This window comes from Pocillopora verrucosa, chromosome 8 (genome assembly GCF_036669915.1).
Source record: "Pocillopora verrucosa isolate sample1 chromosome 8, ASM3666991v2, whole genome shotgun sequence".
NCBI lineage: Eukaryota > Metazoa > Cnidaria > Anthozoa > Scleractinia > Pocilloporidae > Pocillopora > Pocillopora verrucosa.
In genome coordinates this window covers 5,332,999-5,346,342 of record NC_089319.1, presented here as the reverse complement: position 1 = coordinate 5,346,342, position 13,344 = coordinate 5,332,999, and the positions used below count along the sequence as shown (strand labels likewise).

Sequence of the window (13,344 nt, the reverse complement as noted above, 5' to 3'; positions counted from 1 at the left end):
CAAGCAACAAAATTAATATTTCCTTACAGTTACTCTTCGTAGTTACGAACGCTACGTCCTAGTGACGTCAGTCTACGCATGCTCTATATTTGTTTTCTGCCGTACCTGACCGATGACATGTTAGAGATACGAAGCGGAAAGAGTTTGAAGAAGTTTCCGATTTTTTACGCAAGAATATGACAATTGTTTGGCGTTGTCAGCGATAGCAGGTTTTTTATTTCAGTCAAGAAATTGTGCTCTCTTCTTTCATCCGTGTGGAGCTGACGTAGAGATGTTCCACAATCGTTCAGCGAGTCTTGGAGAACTTCATGGAGGTCACGGCGTACGTGAAGCAAGCGAGGGGGAGGAGGCGAATTTGGAGAGGTCCAAGAGTTCTAGACATCTTACGAAGAAGAAGAGTTTTAGGTTTGGGTCCAGAGATTCTGTCGGAGGAAGGAAGTTAGTCAGAAAGCCATCGATGAAGTCTGTTTCGAACATGGTTCACAAACTGATGATCCGAATGTCTGCTGTACAATTTCCTTCGAACTCTGCATACTCGACCTCTTCGATCGGTAAGATAGACGAGAGTGCATCGTACAAGAAGAAGAATTTTGACGTCGATGAAGAAGCTGCGTCGAAAATTCGGAGAAGTAAATCAATGGAGGTCCTCAGTATGTCTGGACTGAAGAATCATGGTAACACTTGTTTTATGAACTCAATCATTCAGTGTCTCGCTCACACCGATTTATTAGCTGAATATTTTGTTATGGACCAGTATAAGGAAGATTTGAAGCTCCGCAAAGGACAAACTAAGAAATTCGGAACTCGCGGTGAAGTAACGGAGAAACTGGCACTTTTACTCAAGAGTTTGTGGTCGAGTCAGTATAATTCGCAGATCAGCAGCGATTTCAAGTCGATCGTTGGAAAATATGGCGTGCAGTATCGAGGATACGCACAACATGATGCCCAGGAGTTTTTGCTTTGGCTTTTAGATAAGGTTCACGAGGATTTGAATCGGGCAACGAAGCGAAAATATAAAGCCAACAAGGTGAGGATAAGTCAAAAATACTCTCTAAATTTGTATTGGTTAGTCCATTTTTACGATACGACACTTCGGTGTCGATCAAATTACTCGCATGTCTCATGCAATTATGTACGTGGATTTTGATTTTGTCAAACAGGTTCACTATGGCAAGCAAAACATCGCATGTTTTTCTTTCAAATGGTTCTTTGTTTTCACAATTTGCGTAAAATTCATTGATTGGGGATCTATGCAAGATAAAATCTTCCATGTTTTGGCTTTTAACCAATATTTAAAAAAACTGTGCAATACTTTTCTGTGTTTAAATACTACTACAATGTTCACCAGGGCCACGTTACGATGTCTTGTTTACACGTAAATCGACCATTGCGAGAAATATAGCTAACTAAAAGATAAATCATGGTACTTTTTCCGTATTTCTTTGCATCATATTGAAGTCTGAAATGAAAAGGCACTTGATCGATTGAAATTTCATTTTCGTTCACTATAAATACTCTACACGATTGAGAAAGCTGAGTGGTCGTGATCGCTTAGCAATTTATTATTTGCCCAACATGTCAGAAAGCTTGAAGTGGAAAGTTTGTAGATATTTTTGCCAGCTATCTTGCTAGATTTTAAACAATTCGGCGAAATCAAAATATAGTTTGTGCAAATGTCTGCAATGGAAAGCTTATCCCTTTAATCTGATAAACCGACAGCGACGTAAAAATTTCAAATATGAAAACATTTAAAGTGGGTGTTAACTTTTGTGAAAATATCTTTAGTCACTTTTTGCGATTAATTCTCTTTTATTTCTCACGCCATGATGTAGATGGTGTAAAGCTTTGTTTAAATAGATTGTTCCACCAGGATTAGGTCCTTCGTGATCAGTTGATCACTGACACTGAGCAAGATCATTAGCATCTTGAAGCATGAAGTGACAAAAGGTTCATGTCGTCTTTGATGTCAAATTTTTTTTCTTTTTTGCAAAAACTTCACAAAGGAATCTTACTACTTTTGCATGAAGTTTATTCAGATTAGCCCAGCTGTGGCCAGTGCTTCTATTCTTTACAGAGAGAACATTTTGCCATCAAACAAAAGATATTTCTAGAAGATTAAATAAAAAGAGCATTGTTCAAAATTACCAGAAATTAACATTATAAAGAAAGCTTTAACGAGATCCATGGGTTTGCCCTTAAGTGGGGTAAATTTAGCATGCCTTTTCATGCACCACTGATTCTAGATTGATGTTAGTTAAAATATATCAACCCAATAATTCATAACCTTAACATTGTGATTAAAATACGAGCTGGTAATACACTGAAATATTGAAAGGATTGAGACCTCCTTGTCTTACTCATATACATGCTCTTTCACATCAGCCATTCTTCAAAGCAGAAAGTTGCTATTCAGAAATTTTTGTGCTCTATCTAATCAATTATATCTATTGATAGATATGTGAGTATCTTTTGTCAAATGGAGGTTAAAGTTATCTAAACAGATGTCTTGAATTATTTGCAGCATTCCTGGTTATTTAGCCACCCTTTTACTGATTTTATCCCACTGTAAACAAGAAATACAGTTATTGGGGTCATGTTTATGCATAATCCTGAAATTAATCGATAGATCAAACTTTTTTTGTTTTGGTCTTAAGTTTATCAAGTTATCATCTTAATTTCAGGAAAGTTCAGGAAGATCTGATGACACCATTGCCCTGGAGGCACTTGCTAATCACACTCGCTGCAATGATAGTTTTGTCCTGGATTTATTCCAAGCTCAGTATCGCTCATCTCTCAAATGTCCCAAATGTCATCAACAGTCCACTACTTTTGATCCATTTCTATGTCTTTCTTTACCCATCCCTCAAAGGGAAAGCCGTCCCATCATTGTCACCACAGTATTCGTTAACTCATCAAGGGTTCCTTTGCGCATCGGTGTCAGCGTACCCATAAATGGAACAATTGCTGATCTGCGGAATGTTGTGTCAGACATGACAGGCATCAGCGAACAATCTTTGATTCTCACAGAACTTTACCATGATGGATTTCACAGAACGTTTCATGATAAGCAGTCTTTGAGCATTGTTCATGAAGGAGACAATATTTATGCTTTTGAGGCTCCCAGTGGACTTTTTCCTGAGATGGAAACAGAAGATGGAGAGGCACCTGTCATGTCAGATAATAAGGGACCGATTTCAGATACTATTCTGATCCTCCTGGCAAACTGCCAGGGTCCTGCAAAAACCACATCAAGTAAAAGGTAACTGTGTTGGTGGAGCCTGTGTTGGTGAAGCATGTTCCTGACTAGAAGGGTTGTGTTTTTTTATAACAAAGCTGTTTTTGGAGTCTTTTGTCCTAACCATGATGACCCCTTCAATCTTAAAGTTGTTTGTTGGGTGTAAGGTGTTAATGTTCACCACAACGGCCAAAATTTCTCTTCTGTTAAATTTTTAAATGTCAAGTATACTTCTTCGTGTCAAAATCCTTTCTATCCTTAAAATGTGTGCTGCTCTTGAAATCTGATCATATCATTGTTATCAATATCATACTGTTGCAGGGTGACTAAGTGTTATCAACTGAGTAAATAATGTAAATTGGCCACTGTAAAGAGTTGTCAAGCTGATGTTTTGAGCATTAGCCTTGTGTCAGAGTAAGGGGTTAATGCTGGAATGATTCGCTCTGATGAAGGGCTAACACTCAAAACATCAGCTTTGAAACTCTTTACTCAGTGATGATATTTAATTACCTTGTTTTATACTCCCACTGATGTAGTACCACAGTTTCTTTAGAAACTTACCCCCTTTATTCTTACTGTTGCAGGTTTGGTCTTCCCTTTATTGTAAGAGTTCTCAGGGAGCTAAGTTATGAAAATCTTCAAGCAGCAATCTTGAAAGCCATGTCAAGGATTTTAATGGACGACATGTCATCACAGGTAAGAATTGAATAGGAAAAGATCCTGGAGTAACAACTTTTGATTGTATGTGTCAACCTTAATTACATGATTAAACATTTCATCAGATCAAGAAGCAAGGCTTGGTGTTCAGACTGAGAGTGATCAATGGTTTGCCAGGCAAAGGTGCACTTTCTCCTGAAGTGGATCATCCCTTATATCAGGCAACTGTTGACAGGTGGGTCTTACACCTGTTTTGATTTTGAAAAACAGTTGACAGTTGAAATGTGAGCTCTAATGAGAAGTATGTATCACTTATCATCTCTTGTCACATTTTAAGAAACCAAGATTGCAATTTCTGTGATCAATTTGATGACAGTTTTAGATAGCTTGAGTCACTTTGTGGAATCTCAAAGCATGGACATTGTCATAATTTTAGATAATCTTTTTTAATGGTGGATTGTTTTGGGAGTATACTCCTCCTCTAATGAAAAAAAAGCAGTTGTGTCTCTTAGTTTGCATGTACAATTTTGAATTGTTCTAACATCTTACAGAGCACTCTTGTCATGTGGATCAGGAAGTGGACCTAAGCATATCAAGGTGATGGCTGAATGGGACCAAGAAACAAGAGTGAGGTAACAGAAAATCAAATTAATGAGATAAATTGAGTAAAGCTTTGTCACTTCCATGATCTAAATATTGTTTCCCTGCACTCTCTATAATTTTAGCTATGAGAATTTGGAATTTGAAGTGTTGCTTTTTTTTTACAGAGGGAAAAATGGGAGAACTTAGAGAAAAATGCTTAGAGTAAAATAAAGAACCAGCAGTAGACTCTTCCCAAATGTTATACCAGGCCTTGATATAAACATGGACCACAGCAGTGGAAGTAAAGCCCTCTGCTCTGCTTGATCCCTACTCCCTAAACTTAACCCATTACACCTTAACATTAGAATGAAAATTCTCCTTACTGTTTGCCACATATTTCTCACAGTGCCATAAAGGAGAGTTTGTTTGAAAATCAAGAGCTTTTTTTAGTTGTGATCATTTCCTATATTCTCATGACCTTACTGTTTGATTCAGGTGTGATATTGTCGAGAATGTTATGTTATCATTTCTTGTAAGCATAACTCAGTTGTTCATGGTAGTCTTTGTGCCTTTCCTTTGATAGCTTTGTCAAATCAAGTGTTTTACAAGAACGCCCAGAGGAGCACCGCAGTGTACGTGAAGTGGAGTCATTACACAACAGCTCACATAATGTTGATCTGGAGGACTGCTTTAGGCTTTACACCAAAGATGAAAAGGTTTGCATGATTTTGATTGTTACTGAGTCACAACGTCAAAACATAATTGTTGCATTTTATGAGATTGTGTGTTGTCTTGATAACTTTCTTTGACCCCTAGGAAGGAAGGAAAGTTAAAATTGATTAACTTGAAGATTTGCATACAGAATACCTTTCTTCAAACACAATTGACTATAGTTTCCGTGTAGATATTATTGATAGCATACTATCCATCCAACAGCTTTTAATAAACTAACATCTGCAACCTTGTTGGGCTTATGTGTCCACATACACTCAGTGTTTATATCAGTATTTTTTGTTTCATTTCTTTAGCTTGGTACTGAAGATGCCTGGCTTTGTCCTCGGTGCAAGAAACTTCAGCAAGGAACTGTGAAGCGACTAAGTCTGTGGAGCCTTCCTGAGGTGCTTGTGGTTCACCTGAAGAGATTCAGACAGGTAAGTTCAATTTTATCTTGTATTCAGGTAGAGAAATTTTATTTGAGGTCCTTCTAAAAACTACACTGAGATCTTTGCTTCAAATTCCCTATTGCTTTTTTGCTGAGAGGATGAAAGTTTCCCCTCATTTTTACGTAACATTTTAAATAATTTACTTGTTAATGTACTCTTGCAATTCATCCAAAATATCAAGGGGCAGATTTTCTCTTCAGCGTTATTTATATCTGAAAAGCATTTAAATGTTTTTACTTCAAAGATTGACATGAAAGGAATTTTGCTCCACAAAAGCATTAAATTTTTAGGGAGAAAAGTAGTTGCACACAGTAGAAGAAAAAATATCACATCAAGGATGATGTTTAATTTAAGCTAAACTTACAAGAAATGTAGAGCAGATAAGGCAGAGAGAGGGTTATGTAACCCCCTGATTTAAATTAACAGCCTTTAGTGCACAGTAGTGTAAGTGCCTCATCTAGTTGGAGGGTTTTATCTTAAGAGGAAGAAACTTTCAGTGATAAGAAAGACTCCACAGTTTATCTTTCAACCCTTTGATCCCAGAGAGTGACTAGCATCTTATTTTTGCATAATTATCACCTGCAAACCACAGCACTTCAGGAAATGTATAGAGAACAGTATGGAGAATATGCATACTGATGTTTGGGTGTAAAGGGTAAAATAAAGATATGGTCAGTCTTCATCCAATTCCTCATCCAAAAACAAGACCTTCAAACTGCATCCAAAATTGTGGTAATTTTGTACTATGAGTAAGCATAAAATTTATGATCTTTCTTAAAATATTTAAATATTATGTTTTCCTAGACTTCTGCTGGTAGAACCAAACTCCACACACTGGTGGACTTTCCTCCAACAGGCTTAGATGTGACTGAGCATGTTGAACCTCGCACCAAACGGTCGTCACCTGAAAGCCACTCATTAGGGTGGGGCACATGGGGACGTAAGCGTGCTAGTTCAGTCAGTGGCTCTGATGAAAACCTTTATGACTTGTATGCTGTGTGTAACCACACAGGAGGAATGACAGGAGGGCACTACACAGCATACTGCAAAAATCCTGTCGATTTTACCTGGTACCTGTTTGACGATATGCGTGTAGAGAAGATTAGTAAGCACCAGATTGTCACAAAGGCAGCATACCTTTTGTTTTATACTCGGCGTAATGTGGGATCTTCTTCAGCATCTGAAAGTTCATCAGGTTCCGAGCACTGGGTTTGGAGAATGCCACAGTTTTCATATGAATCTGTGTTCAGCTCTCGTGATGAGCTTTCAATTAAAGAGGACTCTACAACTGGTAGGAATCCTTTCTTTTTTTTTTTTGTATATTGTAGTATGTCATCAAATTATTTTTGGGTTATGGATGTGTCATATGTTTTTGAGAATACACCTGGTAACTACCACCAGTCTTTCCTCTGATATAGATAATGAATTAACAATAATAACAACATTCATTAATCTCCAGTATCTTGACAGTTCACTCTTATTCATCACATTCCTCAGAGAACATAATTTGACTGGACTGCTTTTCAGTCTAGAGTGCATAAAGGAAGATAATTGATTCATGCAATGGTCCTTTCAAGTATATTTCTACCTTTTAACTCTGTGTGAGAGGAGTGTTGTTGTTCTTTTTCAGCGTACAATTTTTTAAATGTTTCTTAGACAATAAAGATTTGAACTGTGTCTCATGGCTTCTAATGTCTGAGTTTTCCTGTAAGATCTGGTCATTTAACATTTTCAACTTTGTACTGTAATTTACATGAATCCTTTTCATTCAAACTTGAAAAGCAATAGGAAATTAATTGAAATAGATTCAGACAAATTGCAAAAGTTCCATCTTGAAAATTAGAACCTTTTTTTCTTGCAAATAAGTTCTGCCTGAACAATGAGATACAGCAGTTTCTGAAGGCAAGACATATTTCGTTTGGCTACACTCCACAAAGTTGTAGAATGAACTTTTTCAAAAGGGGGGGCTCTTTGTTATAAATTCCTTACATGAAGGGCTTCTACCATGGCTCCTGTTTGTGTACCAGTATTCATGGAAACACTGGCAAGTGGAATCTGTGAACTTTCCTGGAATTTGCTTATTTATGCAAACCTGAAGTTTAAGAATTGTATTGACTTCAACAAGAATATTAAAATCATCTCACAAAGGTTGAGAGGTGGGGGGTTTACTTTAAGATTTGAATGTTATTCAAAAAACATTCTCTTCCTAAGGAAGGGAGGGTGAAGGACACCCTGGCACCATTTAGCCATGCCCTCATCAAATGATCAGTATCCTGTGGATCTGAGAACAGTTTAGTGGACTCAGGTTTTCAAATCCCATTATCTGATTAGAAATTCTCACTTTGACCTACTTCACCTTTCTTGTCTGTCATTTGCAAAAAATTTGACATTATTCTGAAAACCCTCATTATTGACATAAATTGTATTTCTTGATTCTCATAACTTATAAGTGATATGTTTTAATTCTGGGGTTTTATGGGTTAAGTCAAGTTGATGGTGAAACTAGATTTCAGAAGAATGTTACATGTGAAATTCTTTTCTCTTTATTTCAGGTCATTCTGCAAATGAATCATGCAGTTCCCTTCCACAGGCTCAAGAGAAGAACAAATCTAACAAATGGAACAGCAAAGAAAGCATGCTAACAGAATCATGTGTGTAACACAAACTTGTTCTGTTTCCTAAATTCCATGATACCCCCAAGGAGCTGTTGAATTAAACATCAGTATCAAAACTGCACTCCACCCTCCTACTTCTTGGGGCTACACAACAGAAATCTGACATCCTGTATGAATACAAAGCTTCCCGGATGGTTTTTATTAAAGGTCTAAATAATTTGTACAAAAACAAGCAAGTCATCTCCATTAATATGAATAATAATTAGTTTCAATTCACCTTCCCACTAAAGTCCTAATCTTAAGGCCAAGAAAATTGCAGACAAGTGATAGGCTAACATTTCGAATTTTTTCACTTTAACCTTTTAACCCCTAAGAGTGACTGGGATCTAATTTCTCCTTACCTTATCAGCTCAGAATCAAAAATGAAGGTCAGGAGAATAAAGGAACTGATCACCTACTAAAGAAGCTCTTGTTTGTTAGACAAATTCTCCTTGTCAGCACCTTGTTTTGAAAACAGTATGGAGAATATGCATGCTGATGTTTGGATGAAAAGGGTTAAGGAACCTCTTTTAATTTATTCATTTAGATTTATCTGCAGATAAGTTAAGAAGCAAGAAATTTCCCTTAGGGAAGACACCTGTGTAACATATGTACAACAGAGAACCGTTCCTGTAATTTTATGGGGAGCATGTTAACATGCTAAGGCACTATTAATTCTTTTTTTCAGCCCATAGCCCTTAATTAAGCAAATACTTAACAACCCATAATGGGTAACATATTTTCTACAATTTTTAAAGAAACATTTGAAACCAAATGCACTACATTGTAAATATATTGCAAGTAGCTAATTTCATTCAAATGCATAAAGCTCTATAAGGCCCAATAAATAGAGTTTGTCTTGGTAATAAATATATTTGTGAAAGTGTTTTGTTGATGTGATTACTACTCGAGTCAATCTGGCTGATTTCTCATCTAGGTCAGGGTAACACAGATCCCTTTAATTTTTTATATTTACCCCATAACTCCTTGTTCAGTGTTGAATCCACCAAATAATGAGGATGAGCGGGACCTCATTCTCAATTGCTACAGTTTTGTAAAATTTTGCAAATTTTTATTTACTTATAGTTCCATGATTTGGTACATGCAGTCTGAAATGACAAAACCAACCAGCATCATGTTGATCCATTTTCATCTGTATTTGTTTTATAACTAATAGATAATTAACAATGTATATTTGACAGGATATTTCGAAAAGAAAAGGTGCAGGGGATGTGGTGAGGATTCTGAAAAAAATTACACATCACATTGGATATTAAAACCACAAATTGAGATATTTTCACGATATTTTCTTATACCAGATCTTTTGGACTTTTCATTTGGGGAACATTATTTTCAAAGTAAAACAGTAATTGATGATATTGTGTAATCTTGGCAAGGAAAATTTTGTTTCTTGGGTAAGGAACAATGATGTACCTTTGCAAATAATTTCTGGGTCTTAAATTTTCTGGATCTACCCCAGGATAATAGTATCATAACATTCTCCATTTGTTATGACACACTCGGCCTATCCCAGCATTTTCCAGTGGGTTAAAATGTGCACATGGTTGGTAAACTCTTTAGTCACTTTTACCTTCAGAAAAACATGTTAAAGGTGAAATATTCAAAGATTGTGAAAACATGTAAAGCAGCTAGGCTCTTCATAAACTAATGAACCTTTAAAATGTCTATTAAGACTACAATACTTCTGTCTATGGTACTCTTAAAAACACTTGTAGTGAACAATTCAGGGACCAGATTCATTATATTCCTGTTTTGAAATCCACATCGTTTGGGAGGTGGACAGTGATGCCAGGATCGATCCTCCAATCCATGCAGCATATTTACGCTCAGGAGGAGCAATAATCTTAGTTTTTTCTCATGGGTGAAGCCAGAGCAGAGATTTCCTTCTGCATTCTCTTGTTTATTCCTGCAAACATCGTAGTCCCCTGCCAGCATTATGTTCGAGCAGAAAAATTAGGGGGAGGGAGGGAGGGAGGGAGGGGATATCCAAGCAAAGAACTGGTATTCTGACCGAGGAGGGTAACAATACTCTTACCAAACTGGGAAGGCTCTGGCAGGATGGGCCATCTGCCAGTAGTATGACTCCGTTGTAAACCAAACGGCCACTACCACCGTTAAATGTCATCCCCAGTAAAATCATCGCAGTGTTTACATTCGAAGTTTACGAGAGGGGTTACTTTTTGCTAATGGTACTGAAACATTTTCCAGTTTTGCATTCTTCAGTTATTATAATTATCTAACTACCTGGTGGTAATACTCGTTCCACCCTCGTGAAGAACATAAGTTGCATAGACCAGCAGATTTTTGAGGGCTTGGGGAGGGGGGCAGGAGGGGCCCGGGCGGCGGGAGGTGACCATCACACTTTCTAAAATATCAAGTAAGAACAGAAGCCCATAACGTAATGGGATCCTAGTAAGAAATTCTATATCGTTAAGGATACTTGAAGAAATCCGTCAGAGTTCTTGTAAACTTAACAGATATAAAATAAATCTGTTTACATTGTTTGGTTGAAAATCATTTTGAACCAAACCCACAATAAGTTCTGGTACAATATATTAAAGTTCACACGGCAACCAGGTGGACAATCAGACATAGTTTGATGCTACTCTGGTTTACAGATTTAATGAATGTAACCGAAGAAGTTACAATTCATAGACCCAACGTTTCGACACTCCTTTCTAGTGCCTTCATCAGGGGTGATCTAAACGCTGCAACAAGAGGCACTTTTATATGATCACTAATTAGCGGCCTTTTTTTTCCTGACGAGGTGTAAATGGGCGTCAGGAAGCAAACCGCCATCGTCACGATTTAAAGGAGAGTGGGCGGAGTAAATATGCCAAGCCTCCAAACAAAGGTGCTGGTGGTAACGCCGATTAGTAGTGATAATTTTAGAATTATCCCACCCAATTGTATGTTTAGTTAGGCATGTGTGCTCCGATAAAGCTGAGTTTTCCTTTTTGCAAAGAAAAACCGCTTTTTGGCGCTCTTTTAACCGTGTACCAAACTGACGTTTGGTCTGTCCGATGTATTCGTTGTCACTGACAGTCATTGCAAGGAATAGAATAAATGGCGTCGGTTCGTTGTTCTTTCGTGACAAGATCCTTAGGTTTGGCGAAAATATGCCCCAAAGACTGAAAAGGTTGTTGAGCAACTTTAACGTTGTGGCTATTCAAAATTCTCTTAATGGGTTCCGTAACACTCTGTATGTAAGGAATAACAGCAAAACCAGTCGCTGGTTCCCTTCCATAAAGAGCGTTACTATTTGTAACTGGTTTTTGGCAGTTGCGGAGAAAGGTTTTTGTACAGCCATTTTCCTTTAGGACATTGGAAACATATTTCCTCTCCTCGGTCTTCGAATCGAGTGAAGATGGTAGACAGTCAGCCCTCCTAAGGTTACAGACTTTTTTATGGCAAATAGGGTGGTGAGAATCGAAGGCGAGGTATTTGTCGGTGTGGGTAGGTTTACGGAAGACAATTGTCTCTAAATTACCCTGAACCCCTCTGGACACATAAATCAAGAAAGGGCAAATGTCTATCATTTTCACGCTTAAGGGTGAATTGGATCGACGGCTCTACTGAATTCAAATGCGACAGGAGGCGCTCCGCTTCATTTCCGGATACCGCAGAAATAACATTATCGACATATCGTTTCCAGAAAAAGGGTTTAACCGGTGAAGTGGCTAAGGCCCTTTGTTCCACGTCTACCATTACCATGTTAGCAATGACAGTAGAGACGGGCGAACCCATCACTCTACCAAAAACCTGTTGATAGTAGGTGCCGTTATATGTAAATTGCGTGGTTTTGAGGCAAAAAGACAGCAGATGAATAATATCCTCCTCCTCCTCCATCCGCAAATTCGCAGGAATTTTTGACAGTGTACTCAGTATTCCCAACAACAGGCGACAAAATTCTCGCAAGATAACCAGAAATTGCATAAGTCGGAGAATTAACTAAAGAGACAATGGGTCTCAAAGGAATTCCCAGTTTATGAATTTTAGGTAAGCCATAAAAACGTGGACATAAGCCGTCACTACTATATAACATTTTGTACGTAGTCACTAATTTTACCGGCTTTTTTCAAATCAAGCAACATTTTGTTTGATAAAATTTCCGCACAGCCCCATACTATTGTAAAACAAATCTGTTTTCCCAACGGCAATGTATTGTTTTTGTCATTGTTTTCTCTATCCAATAACTGAATGCATAATGTAGGATGGGGCTGTGCGGAAATTTTACCTTTTGTTTAACTTTCTTTGAGTTTTACTGGCAGGATCAGAGTTTAAGACAGCATACGTACTCTTGTCATTAAGCAGAGACAAAGCTTTGTCGTGATACTGCTGTTTGTCCGTAACCACAACACAATTACCCTTGTCAGCAGATAATACGAGCCTGTCCGGATCCTTTTTGAGAGCTATAAGCGCATTGAAAACATCCTTTTGAATGTTTTTGGGAGGAGGTTTAGTACGCCTGAGTATGCTACTTACTTCTGCTCTTACCAAATGCCTACGGTCGTCGTTGAGTTGAGAGATACTCTCCTCAACAGCGGCGACAATTTCGGCAGTCGGTATTTTGCGAGGAGCAATAGCAAACTTCAGACCCTTCTCTAAACCACTCCGTTCCAGCGCGGATAACTCCTTGGAGGAAAGGTTCATGACCCATTTATCTTTCAGAGATGAGCCTGGATTAACAGGAGACCTCTTACTGAGCAAATGACGGAGATTTCTGTCGTGTTTCTCTCCCTGTTTGGTAAACGTCTGCAGTTCTTTTGAACTGCAGAACTCCTCGACCTAGGAGGTTTCGGAGTTGTTAATCAAAGCAGAGAGTTCCCTAAGTGAAAGAGGGAATAACGCACGCAAACGCAGTATGGAACTGTGACATTCATCTATTCGTAGCTTAAGAAAAGAAAAACCAGTACGGACCATGAGCTTGTATCCTTTTGCACTACTCTTATGTTCGCGAGCCGGTTGACCCTTGTAACAACAGTTTGACCATACTTTTCTCCGCCCATACTCCTTTAAATCGTGACGATGG

The 13,344-nt window shown here is 38.0% G+C and overlaps 1 protein-coding gene across 1 annotated transcript; it reads left to right on the top strand.

Annotated features, from left to right (window-relative positions):
* Nucleotides 1-111: 111 nt before the first annotated feature.
* LOC131796905 (ubiquitin carboxyl-terminal hydrolase 31-like) lies at nt 112-9,170 on the top strand. Its single transcript, XM_059114525.2, has 9 exons — nt 112-1,027; nt 2,682-3,259; nt 3,820-3,931; nt 4,018-4,127; nt 4,444-4,524; nt 5,058-5,190; nt 5,503-5,625; nt 6,442-6,928; nt 8,190-9,170. Exons 1-9 carry the CDS (start codon nt 272-274, stop codon nt 8,294-8,296), a joined length of 2,487 nt encoding a protein of 828 aa, XP_058970508.2. The 5' UTR covers nt 112-271; the 3' UTR covers nt 8,297-9,170.
* Nucleotides 9,171-13,344: the final 4,174 nt, after the last annotated feature.